The sequence below is a fragment of the Falco rusticolus genome, chromosome 6, assembly GCF_015220075.1.
Source record: "Falco rusticolus isolate bFalRus1 chromosome 6, bFalRus1.pri, whole genome shotgun sequence".
NCBI lineage: Eukaryota > Metazoa > Chordata > Aves > Falconiformes > Falconidae > Falco > Falco rusticolus.
The window spans coordinates 13,354,422-13,377,271 of record NC_051192.1 but is presented as its reverse complement, the minus strand read 5'-3'; the positions used below and the strand labels follow the sequence as shown (position 1 = coordinate 13,377,271).

At 42.7% G+C, this 22,850-nt stretch overlaps 1 protein-coding gene across 2 annotated transcripts in view; it reads left to right on the top strand.

Annotated features, from left to right (window-relative positions):
* Positions 1-843: 843 nt before the first annotated feature.
* The window catches only part of LOC119150078 (CD2 associated protein), an 89,587-nt gene continuing 67,580 nt past the window's right edge, over positions 844-22,850 (top strand). For both annotated transcript variants that reach the window (XR_005104931.1, XM_037392256.1), the window contains exon 1: positions 844-1,079. Coding sequence is in view for 1 of the 2 variants with exons in the window: in XM_037392256.1 (XP_037248153.1) it covers positions 1,076-1,079 (4 nt within the window). In the remaining variant the exon portion in view is untranslated. The remainder of the gene's footprint in view (positions 1,080-22,850) is intronic.

Below are 22,850 nucleotides of genomic sequence, written 5' to 3'. Positions count from 1 at the left end.
CCTAAACAGTGGCAGCCTGATATAGCTTTGAACACTTTCCTCCTTTATTAAATAAAAAAACACCCCACAACCAAACAAAAAACCCCAACAAAAAGCACCCCTACCCTGTAAACTCTTCAAAAGCAATGTGCAAGTCCACAAACATGCTCATGAAGTTAGTAGCCTTGAAGACCAAGGTGACGGCCGGTTCCCTCCCCAGGCCTCCCTGCATGCACCCCTGCCACCTTCCTCAAGCCAGAAGCAATGGCCCGGCGCCTAGAGCCAGAACCCACCCCATAGCTCAAGACTCGTCTGCCCAAAAGTGGCTCCCTGAAACCATCCCAGGCTGGGTGTTTCTGGCTAAGGGCCAGAGCCAAGAGCCTTCTGGGGAATGAAGTGGGGTACCCCCTAGATGCATGGGGCAGCCCGAGGGCCTCAGCGGGCCGAGGTTTCTACTGAGGGGCCGTGAGGCAGCTCCATCCCGCGGGGGAGCTGTGGGAGCACGGGCTGACGGCAGGGTCCTCAGCCTCTGTGGGAAGGGGCGCATCGCCCCTCAGGAGGCTAGCGGCCTTCCCTCAGGAGGGCCTGAGGACAAATGACTGCGGGGCGGCCGGGAGACAGGGCAGAAAACCGAACCGGGGAGGCAGGGAGAAGGGAGGCGGCAGCGGGGCAGCTCGGCACTCCCGCCGGGCGCTGAGGGGGCACGGCGGGCGCCGGGGGAGGGGCGGGTCCACGGGGCGGGGACGCGGCCGTGACGTCACCCCTCCTGGCAACGGCGCCACGGCGTGGGGGCGGTGGCGCTCGGCTCTCGCGGGATTTGGCGACCCCCGCGGCGAGCGGGGCGGGGCGGGGCGGGGCGGGGGCGGGGCCGGGGCCGCCGGTGCCGGAGCTCGCCCGAGGCGAGGCGTGGCGGGAGGGGACTGCGGCTGCTTCTGCCCCTGCCCCTGCCTCTGCCTTTGCCCCGGGCCGCCGGCGGCTCGGAGCAGCCTCTTTAACGCCGGTGCCCGTAGGGACACGGATGGAGCCGCCGTGCCCGGCTTGAGCACGTCGGCGGGATCGGGAGTCGCTCCGTCGAGCCCGGGCGGGCGGGCGCAGCATGGGTGAGCACGGCGGGGAAGCGCTGCCGCGGCGGGAGGCGGCGAGGCTGGCCCCCTCTTCCCGCTCCCCAGGGGCCGCCTCCGTCGCCCTTTGTCTGAGGGGGGGGGGGGCGCGGACCTGCGGTGCCCGGGGAAGCGTCGCTTCAGGGCAGCCGCCGGCGTGCCCTGGGGAAGCAGCGTCGCTGGTACCCGCTGCCCTGGCGGAAGGTGGCGGCTGGCGGAGGGGCTGGAGGAGCTGCCGCGGGTGCCCGGGCCCGGCAGGCCGGAGCCGGCGGCGGCAGGTGCCCGCAGGTGCTTGGCTGAACGCCGCCTCCCCGGCGGGACGAGGGGCGGCGAGAGGCCGGGGCCGCTCCCTCCTGCCCGACCTAGCCCGGGGGGCTGCGGCGGGGGCCCGGGGCGGCCGGAGGCGGATGGCGGTGCCGGGGGTGACAGGGTTTTCGGTGGGGAGAGCGAGGTTTGCAGCCGTATAGCGAGCATTGAGCCAGTGCTGGAGGGAGGGAGCTTGGTCTTGGTCGGAGGGGCTTGGTGAAAAGTTTTTCGGGTTAAATCCAGCCCTTCTGGCTTCTTTTTTGTACCCAGCTTCAGTTTGAGCTGTGCCTACTCCCATTTCTCCACCAAGGTGTTGGCTTCAAAAAAGCAAGTGTACGACGACTCGAAGTATTTCTGTTTTCATAATGTGCCAGCTCAGGTTTACACTTGAAACAATCAGTTGTGCTGGGTCTGATTTTTAATGGAAGAGCCTCTGCACAGGCAAGTGTGAAAGACCGACTTCAACATCACTCTTCAGAGCCTTCTTTCCTTATACAGGATGCCCCCACTGGGGTCCAAAGAGCTCCGTTGACCATTTTATCTGCCTCTGTTACCTCCACTCGCGTTGCATCCCTTGCTGTGCTGTCCTGTGTAACATCAGCTGCTTAATGCCCTTCTGGAGGGGTGTGTGCAGGAGTGCGTGTGGTGGGGGCTTGCCTGCCCTGTTTAAAGAGGGCTGCGTGTGTGTGCTTATGCTGCTGTGTGCAAACATGCTATGTTTAAGCGGAATTTAAGCCTTTTAGGTGGAAGGATACCTAGGTTTTGAATAGCTTTGCTTCCTCCCCCTTATGCATTAAAAAAAAAAGGGGGGGGGAGAAATGCGGTGTGTGTAGATCAAACGTGCAGTTAGTGGACCGATAAATGTTCCTCCTGATAATAAAGACGTGCTCTCAGTTTTTTCATCTCAGTGAAAGTTGTATTACATGATCAAAGCACACTTAAAATGAAGTCTGAAAATATAAAGTGAAATTGGCGTTCTAGGTTCTGATACAAGCCAAACTCTAAAAAACTTTTTGATGCTTCTTTTGGTTATTCAGAATAGGCAGGAATTATTGTTTCTTTCTTTCTGGGTTGCGTTGTCTTACTTGCAAGTGAGAAGCATCTGTCCAGGTCATTGCAGTGGCCTGTGATGGTAGTTTGTAAAGCATAAAGTTGTAGTGTGCTAGTTAAACTTTTTAAACTCAGACTGTGTAATGCTGAAATGTGAAATACCTGAGGATTTATTTATGGTAGGTCTGGGTTATTAGTGTACAGTTAGGAATACTGTAAACACTGTTAATAAAGGACTGAGTCCAGCTTATGACTAAAGGTTACTGTAGTTTTATGTTTTATGGGTTTTTTTCCTTTCCTTTTTTTAAGTGTGGCTTGGTTCTCTGTCTCTTCTGATTACAGTAGTGAGCATGTTATTACTGCTGCAGAGGTGACTGAATTGACAATACTGTGTCAAGTATTGTTATTGCATGGGTGGTTACAGCAATTTGTGTGCAGTATAGAACTGTTTCTGCCAGAACATTGGCAAACCTCTATAAATGATTGCAGAATGATCCTAGAACCTTTTAGATAGATTTTCTATGAAGGTGTCATCCTTTATTTAGATTTTCAAGCGTTATTCTCTTGTCACCAAAAGTAGGGAGAAATGTACTGTAAAACACCTCTAAAAATAAGAGTGGAAAAAGAACTAACTGTAGTCTGCACTGCACTCACTATATTTAGTGATGGCCTCACATTTAACTTTAGAGGTCATTATTTCATTATTTTATTACTGACGTCATAGTAGACCTGGCTCTTGATAAGAGATTGTTTGTCTTTTATGTCAGCTTATGGAAGAGATTTTACATGTAAGAGGTGGCATGGAGGGGGCTGTTGGGATATCTGTTTGACAAACTCAAGGGTTTCCGAGATTTATGGAGAAGTAAGAACGGGGCATGTGGAGGAATGACTGTGGAGGAACCAAAAGGAGAAGGGCAGAAATACAAAATGCCTTGGAATAGGTTCTTTACATTCTTGTAGTGATTGGACATTAATGTTGCAAGAGCATGTGTCATTCAGGCACTTGAAAGATGGGGAGGAGGATGTTGTCAGAGGTGACAAACACGACACTATTAACTGGTAACTAAAGTACTAGTAATGCGGTAATGCCCTGTTAAGGGCTTAGGCTTTATCATTGTAATTACTTGCCTTCTGTACTAGGTAAGTCAAATGGATTCAATATATGGTTCTACAAATAGAGAAATAGATTAATTAAAGGGGAAAAAGCGTTCAGATGTTCTGTGGAAAAACTTTGAATTACCTTTTTGCTGTCTTGGGTTGATAGCCACTTGGAGGTAGAATTCTGTGTATTGTAGGATCTGTCTGGTTTACTTTTATGGCCCAAAATTAGATTATTTTACTAATTGTAGTTGAGAAAGTGTTTGACTGTATAACTTACATGTTAACAAGAAGGTTGCGCTAAATTTGCAGTGTCCAACTAATTTTTATATGGCTTTACAGCTAAAGAGTGAAGTATTCCAGCAGCAGTTAATAAATTGCCACAGTGGTTCACTGAAACTTACTGGACTTCTGTCAGTATCTACTTCGCTATATGCATTTCTCCCCCCTTCCCCCCCCATCCCATCCCCTTTTTATTTCCAAAAATTTGTGCAAGTTTTGATTTGTGGTGCTGAGAAGTTAGTACATTTGAATTTCCTGGATTTTAGCTTTAGAAAGTTTTATAACTTTGGAATACTTTAAGAAGCCAGACATACTTTTTCATTGCTAACAGAATGAGTATAAATATACATAAATATATTTGTTTTACAGAAACTATTTAGTAAGTTTATCGGGCATTAAACTTGCATGACACCTTTTGCTTTCTTTACCTTCATGTTGGCAACAGAAAAAAATCGGGAAGGGTTTTGTAAGCAGGCTGAGTGCTTGTAACATAGTCACATGGACAGTGACAGATTGTTGCAGTATTGACTAGTAGTATTAGAAGAACCAATCAAAACATTACTTCAAGGTTTGCTCTCTCATTTGAGGAAAAAAACCCAACAAACCAACCAAAACTAAACACCCCCCCCCCCCCCCCCAAAAAAAAAGAAATCACTCCAAACACCCCCCAAACATATGGGATAGGATAAATGAAGAGTCCTTCCACTACTATTATTCATAGTAAAATACTGAAGAATGAGTTATTGGAAGTAAAATTTTTTGCAACCCTTTTCTACTGGGGCACTTGATGATTGTAACGTTGACAGACCCATTGTATTTGTACTGGCAATGTTGAGCAAAGTGCTGTCTTATAGTTTTCTTTATTCTAGGCAAAACTATAAGGGAAGATGATGGAAAGTTGACCTCTGGAAGAGAGGTGCCTAAGCTACTGGGAAAACAAGTTACAGTAACTGAGAAGGAGTGGTGTGTACTGGGTTTGGGTTGAGGTGGAGGAGAAATCCCATCAAAAAGTGCTAGAGATTATGTCAGCTCAGCTTTTGCCTTTTCTGTTTTTCCAAGCATGTAAGAGCTGCTATGCTAAGTCTTGTCTTTGGGGCAGGTAGGAAGGAAGAGGATATGGAAAGCAGGCAGGTCCATCGTGGAATGTTGTTTGTTTTTAAGTAAGACACATGGTCTGGCAATTAGTAATTGCTCAAAAGTGTTTGTAGTTTCACTGGACTTTTTTTATAGATGGGGATAGGCTATCAGGGACTTGTACAAAGGGGGGCAAAGAGGCTCTTGCTCTCCACAGCTACCTGTGGCAGTGAGAGTCCCTGTTTAGCATGAATGGGTGTGTAGGAAAGATGTCGTTTTCGCATAAGGCTTTTTCCCTAAAGCTGCTGCTCATTCTGCCTAATTCCTTTGTATTTTTGAGAAATGGTGGGTGATTGGTGGCTTCAGACTGAGAAGTCTCCCCACGTCTGCTTTCCTTGTGTGCCAGCCATTCTGGGTGCTGGTCACCTTTACTGGATGGTTATTTTAATTTTGATAGCACTTTCATCTTGTGGAGAGTTCTTGAGACTGTGTATATGTTATTCAAGACTTAACTCCATGCAGGAGTGTAATTATTTGCTGTCCTGGCTTCTTTTATTCTCCTATCGGTTCTTAGAGGTTCTGTTTCAGCTAGGTAGGGTCTTCCCTTTGGAGTCTCTTCACTTTCACTGGCTGCCTTCGCCCCGTTGTCTGCCTGTATTAGGCTTTTTTGTCCCTTAGTGATTTTTTTGTTGCATAAACACAGGAAGTGTGTGGTCAGGCATGCTGCACTGTCTGGGACTAAGCGAGGCGGCTGCCTGGGCTGTCCCGCTCTGGCTGTCATCGCTTTGCTCTTCCCCATCCATTTTGCTTCCTTAGGGGTGCTGTCACATGTGACTGCTGCTCTAGTATTTCCCTGACCCAGCTTCATAAAAGTGCTTTGCTAGGAAAGAGCAGCAATGAAAGTGCCTAAAGTGACTTAGGTTGTCTTGACAGATGTGGGTAAGTTGATCAGGTGAAATTTGTTACTAGTAGTTCTGGAATGTAGCAATTTCTAGCAGCTAGTCCAACCTGTGATTGCCCCCTGCGCACTTAAAACTTGTCTCTGGTCCACTACAAGGGGTTAGTCCTTTTCTTCTGTTCCTTTAAAGTCTGGTGATTTGATTATTTTTTTTTTTTTTTTAAGCTGGCTTCCTAGATTTTGTGATGTAGTTAAATCAAACTTTTCCTTCTGACACTCTTCCTTTCCATGAATGTTGCTTTTCTCTTCTACTCTGAATTGTGAATTTGCTAACAATGTAAAATGTGCCCTCCTCACTGTGAAGGGGATGCTTGTGTCTTTGCTGTCCCGTATCTTCTTGGATGTGCAGTGATGAGAAATAGTTTTACATAACTTTGTCACTGTGATGGTGCGAGCGTAACCCTGCTTGCACATAGCCCTTGGCTGTCCTGTCAGAGTCCTAAATCAGACTGAAGGACAAGTCACAGTATGTGTCTGTCTGCCAGATGAGTTAAATCTTTCCACTTTTGGGGGTGATGTACACTGGAGAGAATATAATATGAGGTCATTTAGAATATGGAATTAACTTTTCTTAAAGGAATATGTATTGCCTATAGCACACCTAAAGTATTATTAGGCAGGGTTGCTTTCAGTGGAATAAATTAGAATCTAATATTTTGAATTATTAAAAAAACCCACCCTTTTCCTTTAATTTCAGCAATTTGGACAGTGCTGACTTGCGATGTTACAGGAGAGGGTTGCAGCTGGAGCTCTCTGCTGAAATCTGGAGAAAGAAGCGAGGATCTGTCTGCTTGTGTGCCTTAGTGCTGTAAAGTTTTGTAATTGTAAATTTGAGTTTAAATTTGACATTGTTAAACAAACTAAAAATTAATTTTATCACCTTTATTGCTTAAACCAGATAAAGTATTATTTTAAATTATTGAAATGGCTTAAGCTTATGCTGTTTCCTTAGCAGTATCTAAATTGTCACGAACATGATACTTTTTGGCAGTAGAGGAATATGTAAATGTTTTTTCTTTTTCTTTTTTTTTGCTTCCTTTGAATAGATTTTTGTGGATTTGAGTTACTAATGATTTTTATTTTAGTTTTAAGGAAGGCGGTTTTGCCCAAGATCCTGGAAACTTGCCTGATTTACCATTTAAAGAAGACTCTTAAGTCATTAGTTACTACTTCTTGGATAAAATTACGAAGTGGTCAGTCTTAGTCAAATGCTTTCGACTGTATATGTAGCGTGATCTTTGTAAGCTGGTGCTGAAACAAAATCTCATCCTTCACTTGCTTCTGGCTAGTGAGTATTGTCCTCTTCCCTTCCTTGTACAAGCTGAATCTTTTGAAACTTCCCTGTTTTTCTGGATTAGTTTTCAGCCAGGTTGGCTCTCTAGAAGCTGAGACTAAGCTCATGGTTGCAAAAAGTGAATGAAAGCAGGATGAGGATGCTATTTAAGAGTGGTGTCAGCTGCAGCACATTTACAGCAGTTGTCAGAGTTGTGCCTGGTAGAAATTACTGTCTTCCAGTTTTAGCTCTTTGGTTCAATTGTGGATTTATTTGATTTATTTACCTGTTTGCCTTAATTCTGCTTAATATTTTTTATTTTCCAAGCTACATTGTTTCTTAATTTTTCAGGAAAGATACGAAAGAAGAACAATAGCAAATTTCTTGGGATGGTTCAAGTTACTTCCACTCAATGAATCTTTGGGACTGGGGAGAGAAAAGCCTCCCACTTTCACTGCTTGAAGAAATGAAACTGCTTAATTTCATAAAGGTTTCACGCTCTAGTAAAGGAGAATCATATCACTTGACTCTGGACTTGTAGCTTTAGTTATGAAAGGATTAGTTTTAAGGTTGCTTTGTGTGTAATTTCTGTTGTCCTGGAGTCATTCTGTGTGTGCAGTTTAACTCTGTGCTTCAGCGGAGATCTCTTTAAGCTGCTGCTGAACAAGGTAGAGCTTTGTGATGCTTCCTCCTGGCTTGCTATGGCCCTGGTGGTTGTGAGTCCGCAGTGTGAGCTGACAAGCTGGCTGGTGTGGAAGAAACTCATGTGCCAGGTTTGCCATTGTGTCAGCAAGCTGAGTGGCCTTATTCTGACTGCACAGTCATTAGTGCCTGTGCAAGAAAGTGGATGGGACTGTATTTCAGGAGCCAGGGAATGGAGAGTGTAGCCTGCAGTTACTTTGCACTTGATCCAAGCTGAAATTTCGTGAGTTTCTACTGAGTGTCTATATTAATTGCTCTCCCTAAGTGTTCATGATCCAGCAAACCGATTATTTTATAGCTTTCTTGTTCCTGATCTTTAAAATGCTTTTTACGTCCTTGTCATCCTCCCCATCCATTTTAAGCCAGCCAAGTGTCCTTTTTAAACTGTCTCTAACTTGCTTTCTTTTTGAAATGGGCTTAATAATGCCTTTAAAGAGAAAATAGTTCCTAAACAGCTAGAACTTATTATTTTGGTGGCTTTTTCTATTTCTGTGGATTTTGGTTTTGGTTGTACTCGGTGGTATGTATGTTTTGAGAAGACAGCTTACCGTAGGATGTAAAAAATAATATACCTCCGTCCTTCTATATTCTGATTTTCTGCAGTTGGGCTGGATGGTAATGTTCCCATCACTTATGCTTTTATGGAGTTTGGCTTATTTAGTACTGTCATAAATCAGTAAATGCAAGATCAACTAGAATAAGTCTGCCTAAAACTTAAGGGAAATTATATTGCTGTTTGCACTCATTTTAACATCTGAATGTTTCTGTCTGGGAAGTTACTGACTACTAGAACAAATTGCCAAGGGAAGTGCTAGATCCATCATTTCTCGATACGGTCAATCCCCTGGATGATGCCCCTATCAGTGCATTCTTTAGTCTTCCCTTTTGGCAGATTTAGTGATCATGTGTCCTTGGGATGATCTAGTTCAAGACACTGGCCAGGGTTGAATCCAGCTGGAAAAGAACCAGCTGGCTGATTTGGCAGCAAACTAAAACCGGCACACCCTGGAGCAGCAGAACTGTGGAAGCACAAGGGAAGAGGCAGCAGTATGGAAATGAACAGGGAGAGAGTGTGCAGGGTCACTACTTCATCCTCAGATTGTTGAAATCACTCTAAGAAACTCTATATTCTCTGTAAATGACTAAAGCAACTGTTCCTGAAAAGCAGAACCCATCTGTTTGGTTTCCTAACTGGTTAAGTCAAGAATATTCTTTTCTCCAGAGTTTTTTAGTACAAGACTTCAAATTTAGCTAGATTTGCAAGCTGCCTGGGAGTGTCGGCAGAGTTTCAGATGTTTGAAACCTCAGTGTCCCAGATAACACTTGTTTTTGTGTTCATCTGAGTTAGTGCTATTCTGAAGCCAGGTAAGATGAGATGCGGTTCTGAAATTGGGGCAGTGGAAGTGCTGAAGGGAGTAAGTCTTTTGTAGGCATGAGAACAAAACCATATACATTAATCCCATACTATCATGGGTATGGTAGATAAGGATCTTTCAGAAAAGTTATTGTAAACTGTGCTGTTTTGCTCATGAAAGTGCTTCATTTTTGTGACTCAAGTTGTGTGTGGTACAGAAAATACACCTTGCCCTTCAGCACTGGGAATGAGAGTTTGTGGAGTGGAAGACGATAGTTAAAACATTACATTAATATTTGCACATTATGAGAAGCCTAAGTATAATAGGATCTGCTTTTCCAGCATACCAGTTTCTGTGTAAGGATGGTGGTGAAGGGAAATTGGAAACTGTCTGGGGTTAAACCCTTTGCAGTTTGAGGAGAACTTGAAGACATTTCTTGTAACTGTGTGTGCTATAGGGTTGTATGTGAATTAACAGTGTGGTGGTTCTCAAGTGAAAGCACAGTTGAGAGTGCATAAAATTGCCTCCTAATTTTCGTGTGTTCATCATCTTACTAGATGCTTATTTTGTGGAAAGAGGGTTTCCTCTTTCAGTCTTAGTACTGTGTCCTTTCTGAGAGAGAATCATAAAATATATATATGGATTGCAAGGTAAATGGCATCTAATGAATAGGTAGCAGAAGAAAACCTGCCCTGGTAGATAACTAGGACCAGGAATCCTCAGGCTTGGTGAGTAGGAGATGAAATAAAGCTGTTTATGAAATATGAGATGTGCTGTCAATAGAATAAAACACAGCCTGCTATCTCCATGCAGCAAGAAAGCTGTTTCCTATCAAGACAAGAGTTTCTGGGTCTTGCTGTTCACTGCTGCATCATGCTTTTGCAGTTCTGAGCAGTGGTTGAAGTGGTAAATCCTGAACTGTGTTTTTTAACAAGCTGAGGTTATATTGTTGATTTTTCTCTCCTCCTGATTTTTTTTTTTTTTTTAACGTGTGTGTGGTTGGGTCACCAGGGTTGTGGTTGGTAGTGGTGAAATATGTGGGGACAGTCAAAACTATTTCCTTAGTGTTTCTGAAATCCAAACTACTACTTCAGGTGAATGTGGTGAGAGCAGTGGAGGTGAGGGTTAGCTTTCTATGAACTTGGGTTTGGGTGCTTTGTCTCCTGACTGAAGTGACTGCTATCCCTTGCCCCAGACAGCTTTTCATAACCTCCCATAAGGCATCAGCTCCCTCCTCAAATTCTTCAAATACCAATCATTCTGTGTTACTATCAATTAGCTCTGCAAGACACAGCACATGCTGTAGCTGCTTCCAAGCTGCATATTTGATGATTAGCCAGCCATCAGGTTATAAGAGCAAGAGTGTTTGGGCAGTGGTTTGGGTGCCTCAGTGCTGACTCGGGGGGTGGGGGTGGGTGGGGGGAAAGTGCAGCTCTTATTTTTGGAATGCTACTCTTTTGGCATGTTTCAACCAAATAGCTGCACAGGGAAAGAATTATCAGGAGTGAAGCAGGATAGGCTGATAGTGGCTTGTGTGAGCCTGGTTTCTTCAAGTGCTCAAGGTGATGTTCCTATACCTAAAAAAACCTCCACAGTGAATGCAGTGGGGGATAGTTGATGTGCTGCAGCAGTACTGGGGGAATGGACTGACAGGAACCTCCTGCAGTTCCAAAAGGACAAATGCATAATCCACCATCTGGGAAAGAACCACCTCACTGTCTATCAGGTGGCATTAGCAGTATAGTAGCTACTAGGTCATGGGGAGTAGTTGTTCCCCACCATCTGGCACTCACAAGGGTGTCTCTAAAATATTGTTTCCAGTTTTGCTCATCCCTCCCCGCAGATGCAAGGAGGATGCTGACAGATGGGAGAGTTGAGCATGGTTAGGAGGCCAGTGCGTACAGTGTGCAGGAAGTTGGTCTAGCCTGGAGAAGATGAAGACATATTCTCCTTGGAGGCACAGTGAAAAAATGTGTATCAGTGGCTGCAAGTTAGGACTAATGGTAATTCCTGTTGAATATAATGGAGGAAAAATTACTGTGGAATTGAATACCAGAAAAGGTGCCCAGGGTGCCTGTTTTATCTCCATCCTTTTTGAAAACTTCCAGAATTTAGTTGGACAATGCTTTGGTGACCTGATTTGACTTTGCGGTTAGCCTTGCTCTGACCAGTTTGCCGTAAGTGGTCCAGAGGTCCTTTGAAAACTTGTTTTTCTATGATCAGAAGTATTGCAAGCTACATCTGTTTAAATCGTGGTGTTAATAAGATATACTCTAAATCTGTCTAAATTCAGGTTACAAATGGATGTTTAAAGGACTCTATCTCCTAACTTTTAGAATATAATTGAGCTGTTGAAGCAGTTTTATCTCCTTTAAAAGTATCTGATTAAGATTGTAGAGTGCCCTTGAGCATTTGCCATTTTGACTGGCTTTTGTAAAAAAACTATTGCATAAGGATTTCTCTCTGTGCTTTTCAATCAACAGTTCAGTTTTTTATATTGACTAAAATGTCCGCAGTAAAAAGTAAATTAATTTTATTAATGCCATAATTAGAATGGACTGTCCTGACAGCATGAAGTCAGATAGGAACACTTGTTCCTCTTTTAATGCTAAGCATATTTTGTGGTTTTTGCAAGATCCCAATCTGGGACCATTCAGACTATTGCATCATGTCTGTTTTTAAAGATGAAGGGAACACTTTGTGCATGCTCCGAATGATGCTTTTAAGTTTCCATAAATTTATTTCAAAGCCAGATTCTTGCCATGTTTGCAGAAATACTAATTGTCATTCTGAATTAAATATGTGCCAAATTGTAGGCCATCTATCAAAGCATTTTTTCTTTTTCTTTTTTTTTTTTTTTTTTTTTAGGAGTGTGAAAAGAGTTTTCTTTTGGTTTAAACCCAGAAGGCTTTCAGACAGTTTCTTGTTTCTGTAAATCATGAATTCATAACCTGGAGCTATGATCATGCTGTCCTTTTTGGCTAGAAGAGTCCTGAAAAAAATCTGCAGGAGGAGCTGAAGCTTTTGTAGTAATGTGGGGTCCTGATAGTGAAGGAGGAAAACTTCTATAAAATTTAAATACATTTTTTAAAAAAATTTTTTTAGGGGGGTACAGGAATAACTTTATAAAAAGAATTCTAAGATAAGCAACAGAGTCTTCCCCTTCAAATGTATTTTTGTGAGCTAATTATCAAGTGAAAGTTTTAAGGGAAAAACCTATACCCTGTGGTACTTTTACTGCTTATTTGGTGCTTTGAATTTGAACTAAATCTGAATGAGGTACGATTTTTTTTAATTTTTTTTTTTTTTTTTTGTTCTTCAGAGCTTTTTGGCATGGCTTTATTTTAGCAGCTTTTGTAATTTGGTGTTTTGTGACTTACCTTGAATGTTGTGCCAAATAAATGTTATAAAATTAACTTAAGGGAAGGAACGGAGGAAGAGGTGTAAATCTATGTATGGAACAGTGTCTGAGTCATGACTTTAAAAAAAGCACACATTTTCTGAAGTACATTCCCTTGTACCCTCTCAGGTCCCTGGTTTTCTCTGCATATTAAATTAGTAGCAGCTTTTCACCTTTGCTTATGAAGACATGTGCTACCTTTTCTGCAGGTGTCACCTCTCATTTCCAGGCTGGTTTCTTGCAATGAGCTCTGCTCAGACTGAAGGAAACAGCAAAACATCACTTTGTGCTTAATGTAACTTGCCAGGTAAAACATTTTGACCTCTCCTGTCCTTACAAGGTGGTGTCAAATACTAGTGGTTTTACTCTAATACTTCCTATTTCAGTCTTGCTGTGAAGGGAGGAGTCTGTCAAGTCCTGCTCATAGAATTGAGGGGGGTAAATTAAATCCACAATTCTATCAGTTCTTAAGTTTGCGTATATCTTAAGGTAAGTATTTCTGATAATATTGGAGAAGACATGATTGGATTCTTCTTCTAGTGTAGGTTTAATATACCTGCAGTGAGAAATATATCACTAAGATGCTTTTTTTTCCCATCTGGTTGGTAATGATGACTTACCATCTACAGGATGCAGTTGGAATTGAGGGGATGTGTGCAGTGATTTGCTTTAGGGAAGTAAAAACTGACAAATGTTTAATTTAAAGTGTGTTCTATTGTACACAGTGGTAAGCACTAGAATGCACTCTAGAAAATTAGGGGAGCCTGGAGCAGGAAAATGAGCCATGTATGGTTTGCATCTTTAATGCTTCAGGGCAGGCTGCTGGGCAGGATTTCTGCTGTGCTGTTTAATTTCCTTCACAAAGTATCTTGCTAATTGTACTGGAGCCAGCTGGAGAAGCTGGTGTTTGAGATGGTTACTGTTGGAATGCAATGAGTTTCTCATTGCTTTAAACAGTTTGGGAGTAAAAGCATACATTTTTTTAGAGTTTTCAATTGTCCATTTCCTAATTATTTTAGCCATTCTTACTGGGCTGTAAAATTAGACATAATCTTTTATTAAAAATGTGTGGTGAGTTGTTTCTTGGAGAATGCATGATGGACTTGCCCAATCTAAAAATGCTGGGCAAATCCATGGCAGCTTCCAGATAGACCAGTTCTGTGCTGACAGGACCAAGACTTCTGGCTTTAGACCCTCTCATGGGTATACTGCTATTCTTGTTTTTATTTTTCTTTTTTTTTTTTTAGGATTGTTGCTCTAAGCAGAAAATGCTTGTGCTGGAATGGAGTGATGCAGCATAGAGCAACTTAGAAAGGAAGTAAGGAAAAACAGCAGATGCTGCAGGGTGGAAAGAAAAAGAAAAAAGAAAAAAAATGAAACTTTACTCAAATCATGTTATCACTGACTTTGAAAGTGACTGGAGCTGGCTTTGGACCGTACTGTCTGAGAGTTCATGACTTTGATGTCAGAGGCATAGCAGCGAGAAGTATTTTTGGGAGAAGTGTTCAGTGGCTGAAATGAATTTGTTTGGTCAACTTTGGCACAGAGTTGCCTGTCAGCTGTAGATATGTAAAATTGGAAGTTTGAGAAACTTAATGAGGTATCCAACAGATCGCAAGGATTCTGTGAAAGTGAGATGTCTCTGAAAGAGAACATGCTAAAACCAGTTACTGATAAATTCTTTTATTTGTATGATGTATCTAACACCTAGGTAAAATCTCATTAAAGATTTTTGTGTCTGAATTACAGAATGGTTTGGGTTGGAAGGGACCTCCAAAGATCATCTAGTCCCAACCTCTACTGCCATGGGCAGGGATACCTTCTGCTACAGCAGGTTGCTCAAAGCCCTGTCCAGCCTGGCCTTGAACACTTCTAACGATGGGACATCCACAGCTTCTCTGGGCAACCTGTCCCAGTGTCTCACCTCCCTTACCATAAAGAATTTCTTCCTTATGTCCAGTCTAAACCTACCCTTTTTCAGTTTAAAACTGTTGCCCCTTGTCCTGTCACTACAGGCCCTAGTAAAAAGTCTGTCCCCACCTCTTTTATAAGCCCCCTTTATATACTGAAATAAGTAAGGTCTCCATTATCATTAGAAAGCATAAAATGTGGTGGGACCCCATATTTCAGGAAAATAACACTGCTTTTTATTCCAGCTTGTTCATTCCCCTCTTCCAGCGGAAACCTTTTTTTTTTCCTTGAAGCTCATAGTATTTGATCAAAATAGGAAGCTGACAGTGTCTGAGCTGCTGGTGCTGAAGTCTGGGCAAGCAGATGCCCAAATGAGATACTGGATATTGTGAGACTGAAACGATATGTTTGAAAGCTGTTTTGTTTCTGCCCCACCCCATGTGTGTGTGTGTTCTGATTTGATTTTTTTTTTTCCTAAAACTGTCTTTTATAACAGTTGAAAATACCTTTACTGTAAGCACAGGAGAGTACTTGCTAAGTTTCTAACTGATGTTCTAAACCGTAACATATATCTAGGACCTTTTTGGTGGTAACTTGTGGTAGAAAAGATACACTCTATTCCAGAGGAATGATATGTTTTCTTGATAACCAGCACTATGGTCTTTGATTGGAAAGACTTTGATTTTTAAATTCCCTTCTAAAAATATTTTTTTAAAAATTTGTTAGAGGAAGAGGGGCTAGGGCTGGAAGACTGAGCTGCTGCAGCACAGCACTGCCTGAATGCGAACTCAGGTGGGTATGGTGCTCCATCTGATCAGCTCTTACGCTGGGGAAGCAGAAAGGCAGCTTGTTGGAAATTTGGCCTGACTCTGTGGCATAGTGGCTGATTGACATCGCTCATCTAATGCTTCATCAAATCTGATGAGCCTTCTGAGATGTGGGGTGTGTTGGCATGAGTATGAAGGTTGTTGCTTCAAATGGAGCAAATCCTGTTGAGCTCCAAATTGAGTCCCTGCTGTGTGGCAGCAGGGTGTGTTTGGTGCTCCCAGAGTCTGGGTAGACACAGCTGAGCTGGTTTTGTGTAGAATCAGCTTGGGTCCAACAATGTGTGTTTTGTTTATATTGAAGGCGTCTTTAGTGCTTGAAAGCAGTGTGTGTTTGCCCAGCACCTGAGCTAATACATTCTACAGACTTAGGTTCTCTGTCTTTGGAATAATGAGCATATAGCAAAGTGGGAGTTAACTGCATATGCTTAAAAGAGAAAGTACATAAAATGGCGTGAAAATCTTTCAGTTTCATTGGCATTATGTTGTTTTATTCTAAACTAATGAAAGAATCTTGATGGCGCAGGGCACTTTGCTGAAAACAAGTCTTTAAGTCAATATTTGAATATATGAGATCAGCAGTATCTTAAACTGCCGAGTAAACTCCTCAGCCACATCCCTTCCTTGTGGCAACAGAAGTTCGCTTGGCTGGCATATAGGAAATAAAAGCTGCAGGAGCAGGAAGCAGTGTGGCTGCTGTGGTACAGGGGTGTTTATTAGGATTGGAGCTGGCATGACTGGTATGGCTCACATGGGAGCAGGCACAGGTAGAAAGGGCTCTGCCGTGTGTCACTGTTGTTTCTGAGGCCATGCAGGAGGTGTCTGACCTCCTTTTGAGCTACTGTGAAGGCAGAACATCTTGTGATGCTTGATGCTTTCAGAAGCCCTCGTTATGCAACTGTTTTGCAAGTCCTCCACATGGAGCATGAGTGTGATGGCTCTGCGTGGCTCAGCTTGGTTAAGTGTCTGCTGTTCTGTATAGTGTCACTTCGAAACTGTTGACTTATTGAAGGCTGTGGTGAACTCTGCTGTAAAATACTACGCGTGTAGACTACATGGTCTCCATTAGTTAAATACTCTTTCCTTGTCCAGCTTCTTAATAGCTTGGAACTGCATCCCTACCAACAGTGTTGACATGAATCCAGCGGCCTCATGTTGTTTATGCGTTGTGTTAGGATGTGGTTTTGTGGCAGGTTTTGTCTATGTGCAAAGCAGCATGTAGTGAGGGGCAATGTGATTGGATCCGTAGTGGGAAACTGCTGGTGTTAGGCATCTGACATTCATACTGCATGTTTTGGATGTTTTTATATCATCATGGTCCTAGTCTCATCCCATGGATTTAATGCCTGTTAAAGATTAGCATGCATTAAGGGTGTTGTTTGGCTGTATATCTTTGATTTAGTTTCAGTGAAAAGAAATCCAGATTACTTGCTGTGAGACTGCTGGTCCACACTGAACTGAAGCACGTTAAATGAGGATGGTTTGGGGAGCTTCACCAAGAAGCATGCTCCTGATCTGGACTGTAACAATCGTGTAGATGTTGGATTTGACTCAGTCCTGCGCATCTGGCCCTGCTGTGAGCCATCTTAGGGAGATAAACTTGAAGGTAGTTGGCACTTCATAGTTTTTTCTCAGGCTGTTTTCCTTGCCTAATTCACCAGCAGTATAAATAAACACTAGTTCCAGGTGCAGAGCAGGGAGGAGGGACCATGTGAATGCAAACAGAAGAGAAGATGGGTTCACAGCACCCTTGGGTTAAGATGTCTTGGAAGTACAGCTTTGCAGGTTTCCCAGTTTCCATTGATGATATAGCTGTGTTTGGCACCATGAGAAGGAAAGTAGGAAATCCTGTATGTTTCCATCTGTTCCCGATTCAGTCCCTAGGCTGCTTCTCATGCTGATGACTATTGGAACGTGAAAGGAAGGGAAGTATCTTTTTGCACAAGACCGGTGGTCAGATTGGTTTCCCCAGTAGTGGGAAATGTGAGATGCTTCCTTACTCAGTGTGAGGAAGACCAAACCCACATCTGTACCCCAAAAGAATACTTAGATCTTTGGGGAACTGATTATTATGGTCATGGTGGTTCATTGTGTAAACAGGAGAGCGAGTCATGAGAGCAGATGCAGAGCGCAGAAGGAGTCTGGCTGCAAAGAAGTGGAGGCTCTTGACCAGGAGGGATTTGTCTTTGGTTGCCAAACCCTGATGCTCACCTTGTGTGTATGTCTTACCAGGAAAGCTTCGTAGGACAAACCTCGTACAGTTTTTGAAGCAGGGGCTAGAATTTTAAGGGCAATGGGCAGTCCACCGGGTCTCTTTAGCTGAGCATATGAGTTGTCATTAGTGACTCAAGTCAGGGTAACAGGGAATTTTGTGGTGTCGAAGCAGAAAAAAGATAATTCTTATAACCACTACTTACATTTAGAACTTAGGGACGTGTTTTCATTGTTCAGCATTTAAACACCTGAACTACTTTTTCAGTGTTAAGGTCTATTTTCAGTGGCCAAAGATAAACTGTGGTATTGCTATTAAAACAGCTGGAACTCTTGTATCTAACATTGTAGGAATGTTTCTGTGGGAGAGCAATTGGGAGAAGCTTTCTACTTCAGTCTAACACCCGGTTTTGAGATAATTGTGAAGAAAAGTATCATAGCTAAAAGGATAAGATTGTGTCTTCTGTCGTCTTTTGTCTCTAGTGTAAGCTTGCTGTCTGCTATAAAAATAAATGCCTTTGTTACTCTGTGTATGTGTATTCATAAATAATAACATAAATGTTAACTTGGTTTTATAGGTGACTAAATTTTGGGTTTTTTTTTTTTGTGATGTACAAGTGGAAATAACTACTAGTAAAGTTTGGTTTGGGCATCTAGCAACTGTCTGTTGTTATAAATTGGAAAAGCAAAATCTCAGTTTCTAGTGTAACTGCAGTTCTGCTGGCACGATAAATCTGGAGACTACACAACTTTCCAGGGTTCCTGTTCCAATAAATGACTGAATCTGAACTGACCTAAAACCTGCCTGAAGAGACCTTTACAGGGCATGACATGCAACCCAAATTCTTCGTGCTGCTCGATGTTGGACTCTGTCCCTCCAGGTCTGCAGCAAGTTTCAGCAAGGCTTCCTGAATAGCTTGGAGGTTATATGCAAGGATTTCAGTTATCCACAAATGTGTTTGGTGGTTTTGTTTGTTTGTTTGGTGGGGTTTTTTTTCATTTTATAAGCTATTACATGTGTTTTTAATGGGATTTATTTTATATCTGCTTTGTGTCTTTTCCTGGCTACTACAGAAAGGACACTGGATTCTGACAATACTGTAATGTCTTAAAGTACTAAGAATGTGGAATTTTGCTCTTTGCTGGACAAATGTCTGACACTTGGTTATTTCTGTTGAAGACAGTCATGCTAGAATTTCAGTGCGTTTTCCATTATTTTCCTTCATTTATTTTTGGATTTTGTTTGTTTTGGACGCTTTTTTTTTTATAGGGCTCCCAGAGGGCCTTAGTTACCTATAATAGCCAACCTCAGAGAGAATCTGGGTAGTTGAAGACTTCCTTTGTTTAAAATCAGTGAAGATGGATGTTATGCAGCCATGCTTATCGGGAGGCTTGCCTTCTGCTTTGGCACTGGGATGCATAAGTTTTGGAGAAGTGGAGAGTCCACCTGTGCCAGCAGTGACTGAATGCCTTGTGCAGGCAGCATTGCTATGTTGGCTAACAGCATGAGCAATTCTGCCAAAGAGGCAGTGTTAGAGAGGACACTTTCGTCTTTGATACAGGGAGCAACGTAGTCTGTAGTTGATGACACTGACTAGCTTTGACATGTTTGGCCCGTTTCATTGTTTCATTAGTCAGATTGTCATCTTACTTGAAACCAAGAGCTGAATAGACCACTCTCATAAAGTCTGCTATAATCACCTTTCCCCCAAGGATGTCCTGTCAATATTTTTTTACTAAGCGCTTTGATTTAATTGATCCCCTGCCCCTGAAAATTGGTCATAACCTTCAAAAAGCACTGTCTAGGAAGTTGGCTATGTTGGAAGGCTGTCATGGCTGGATGACAGAAAGTGGCCACCTAAGGTATATCTTTTTGGCTCAAGTCAGTCACAGAATGGCTGAGGCTGGAAGGCACCTTTGGAGATCATCTAGTCCAGCCCTCATGCTGAGAGCAGGGTCAGCTACAGCAGGTTGCTCAGCACCGTAGAATCGTTTAGGTTGGGAAAGGTCTTCAAGATCATCTAGTCCAACTGTTAACTGAAGACAGCTCTTTGTATCTCATTACTGATGCAGAACAGAGGTATTCTTGGATTATCACTAACAAATTTCAAAAATTCAATTACGACTAAAATGGAATGGCAGTGTCCAGTTGGTTTTTGGGCATCTTTAAGGAGACTGCACAGCCACTCAGAACAAACTGTTCCATTGTTTGATCCCTCTTGCAGTGTGTGTGTATATGTACATGCATATATATATATATGTTGAAGAAGAATTTGTTCTGTTTCAGTTTGTGCCTGCTGCCTCGTGCTTTCGTTGGGCACTGCTTGATCTTCTGCATGCACTCATCAATAAGGTCTCCTCCAGCCTTCTCCCAGCTCTTTCAGCCTTTGCTCATATGAAGGTACATATGAACATACCAGTTATCTTTGTGGCCCTTGGCTGGGCTCTCCAGTATGTTCGTGTCTGTCTTGTACCGGGGAGCCCAGAACAGGGCCCAGCACTCCAGATGGGTCTCACCAGTGCTCAGCAGAGGGGGAGGATCACCTCTCTTGACCTGATGGCAGTACTCCTAATGCAGCCCAGGATGCTGTTAGCCGCCTTTTGCTGCAAGGGTACTTTGCTGGCTCATGTGAATTTAGTGTCCACCACGTCCTACTCTGCCAAGCTGCTTTCCAACCAAGCAGGCTACAGCCTGTACTGGTACAGGGGTTTGTTCCTCCCCAGGGGCAGGGCTTGGCATTTGCCTTTGAACTTCATGAGGTTCCTGTTGGTCCATTCCCTCAGCCTGTTGAGGTCGCTCTGAATAGCAGCACATCAGTGTGGTCTGTAAGCCACTCCTCGTAGTTTTGCATCATCTGCAGATTGCTAAGGGTGCATTCAGTTCCAGGTCATTAATAAAGATATTGGAACAACTGAGCATTGATTCCTGGGGCACACCACTGGTGATTCTCCTCCAGCAGTTGTCATTGATACAACCTTTTGAGCCTGGCATTTTGGATGGTTTTCAGTCCACTTCACTTTATACTCATCTGGCCTGTACTCCATCCGTTTGTGTATGAGGATGTTATGGGAGACGGTGTACCTTAGTACTTCACGGCATGATGGGAGAGCAATTTCATTATGAAAGGCTGTCAGGTTGGTCAGGCATAATTTCCTCTTCATACATCTTAGCCGATTCCCACTATCGTCACCCCAGTGCTCTTGGCACCGACTCATCTGCCTCTGACACTTCATTGAACAGTTTCCAGCCCCTTGACTGCTACCAGGGCAGTAAACATAGTCTTATGTTTCTAGATCTATTCTGTCAATTCTCAGTCTGTTAAAATTTATTTTCTGTAATGCCCTAATCAACCTGACTGATTTGGCTTGTCATTTTTTGTTTGTTTCCCTCTTTCCTTGGTTGGAAGCATGTGCCAGGTGCTGTCTTGTTTTGGCAAGAATTCAAATAAAACCCCTAGTTTGCTACTTATTGGTTAGAGAACTAGGATAAAGACAGCTGCTTTGCACACAGTGTAGGAGGTGGTTTGTGATGGCCCATGCTGCCTGTGAAAACTCAGAAAAAATGTTGTTTCCCTCTTGGGTGAACTTTGGTCCTGCTGGATGTGCAAGAAAAGCATAGTTAACCTCACAGTGTTTGTGCTGAAGCTCAAGAAGACTTTTTCTTCCAACACTTGGTCATTACGGATTTTTAAGCTACAATTGATTTGAGTTGGGTTTGAAATTGAGGAAGCTGTGTAAAAAGCAGAGGGGAGGCAAGATAGATGGTTTTGATAGTTTGTGTTTTTGTGATGTTCTGATGCACCTTCTACCAGTTGGGACTAGTTTCTGACTCTTTTGACCAGCTTGTATTACTGCAGTCCAACTTAACTGCTGACTGATTTTAGTATCATATCTGTTCTTCAGTAAAGCTTTTAAGTGAGAACTTGAGAATCTTCCAGAAGCATTCAGAACTACTTCAGGCATTAAGTATAATCCATGGACTGACATGAGTCTTAATTACTGTTATTATAAGGAGTTGTGATTCCTTAAAAACATCTTCTGTCATCACTGGACACTAGTTTTGCTTGGGTAAATATACTTGAAAACCTTTCAGAGGCTTATTTAGTCTGGACTGTTCTGGTAGTAGAATAGTTTCTTGCCCATCACACTGCCATCCAGATTACCCAATTGGTTCATCTAGGCTACTTGCTAATGTTGAAAAGGAAAAGTGGTAAGTGTTCCTGTTGAGGACCACATAGTAATGAGGTGTGTAGCGTCCTCCTGTTTCTGTGTCATCACGTGACTCCTCTAGCTTTACAGGCGAGACAGCACAGTTTGGATCTGTTCTGTGTATGTATCCTTGGGAGTGAGGGTGAAATTGAATATTGCTGACAAATACAGAAGGAAATTCAGCACCTAAATGTCAAACATAAAAAGCTGATGTTCGTACATTGCTATTTGTCTTTGGAACAGAGACACATGGATGACGACTAGGAGGTTCTTGAGATCCTCCTTTTGGTTGTTGCCATGACAGAGTCCATGTTTTACAGTCTGGAAAGGTTACCAAAATGAATGTGCTGTGCTGTGCATTTCAAGCACAAATATGGAAATGTTCCCCCAAGGAAATAAAGAAGCTTTCAAAATAATTGTTATGTTGACATAATGTGAGTATGATTGCCTACTACTTCTGTGGAAAAAGGACCAGGTGTTTGGCAGTTGCAGTCATATTCTGCAATGCTGGAAGCATTTACTATGACTGATACAGTGTTCTGATCCATTTTCCATGTTTAACTTCATAAAACTGTCCTATAGTGCGTATATTGAAATATAATATCTGCTAATGTGCTTAAAAACAGAGTTTATCATGAGAGAAATATGTAACATCGATATTTCTTACATTTTTATGCATTTGTAGGTTTCCAGCATGGTTGAGTTGGGTGGAAGATGACATTTTCATTTCCAGACTGTAGGTGATGAATGGCTGTTGTTTTTATGTTCTGTGGCTGCCAGAATTTCCTATCTGTTGGGCAATATTTCATGTCATCCACTCAAAAGACAATTCAGTGCTGAAGCAAGACAAAATTGCTATGGTGGCTGCAGGCAGTAGTCTGGAAATAGGATACTTTAAAGCAAGCTTAGAGAATACGTTTGACAAAAAATAAATGTATACAGTATGAAAAGTGTGTTAAGAGTTGTAGTGTGTGTATCACGAGCAGACAACTCTATTGATGACTTCTGTTCATAATGAAGAAAACAAATTTTCTTTCTTAAAGTAAAAAAAGCAAAACTAAATCTTCATATTTATATTCGACTGGTTCCTTTGTTAATGGGTTAATCATGTAGTTCTG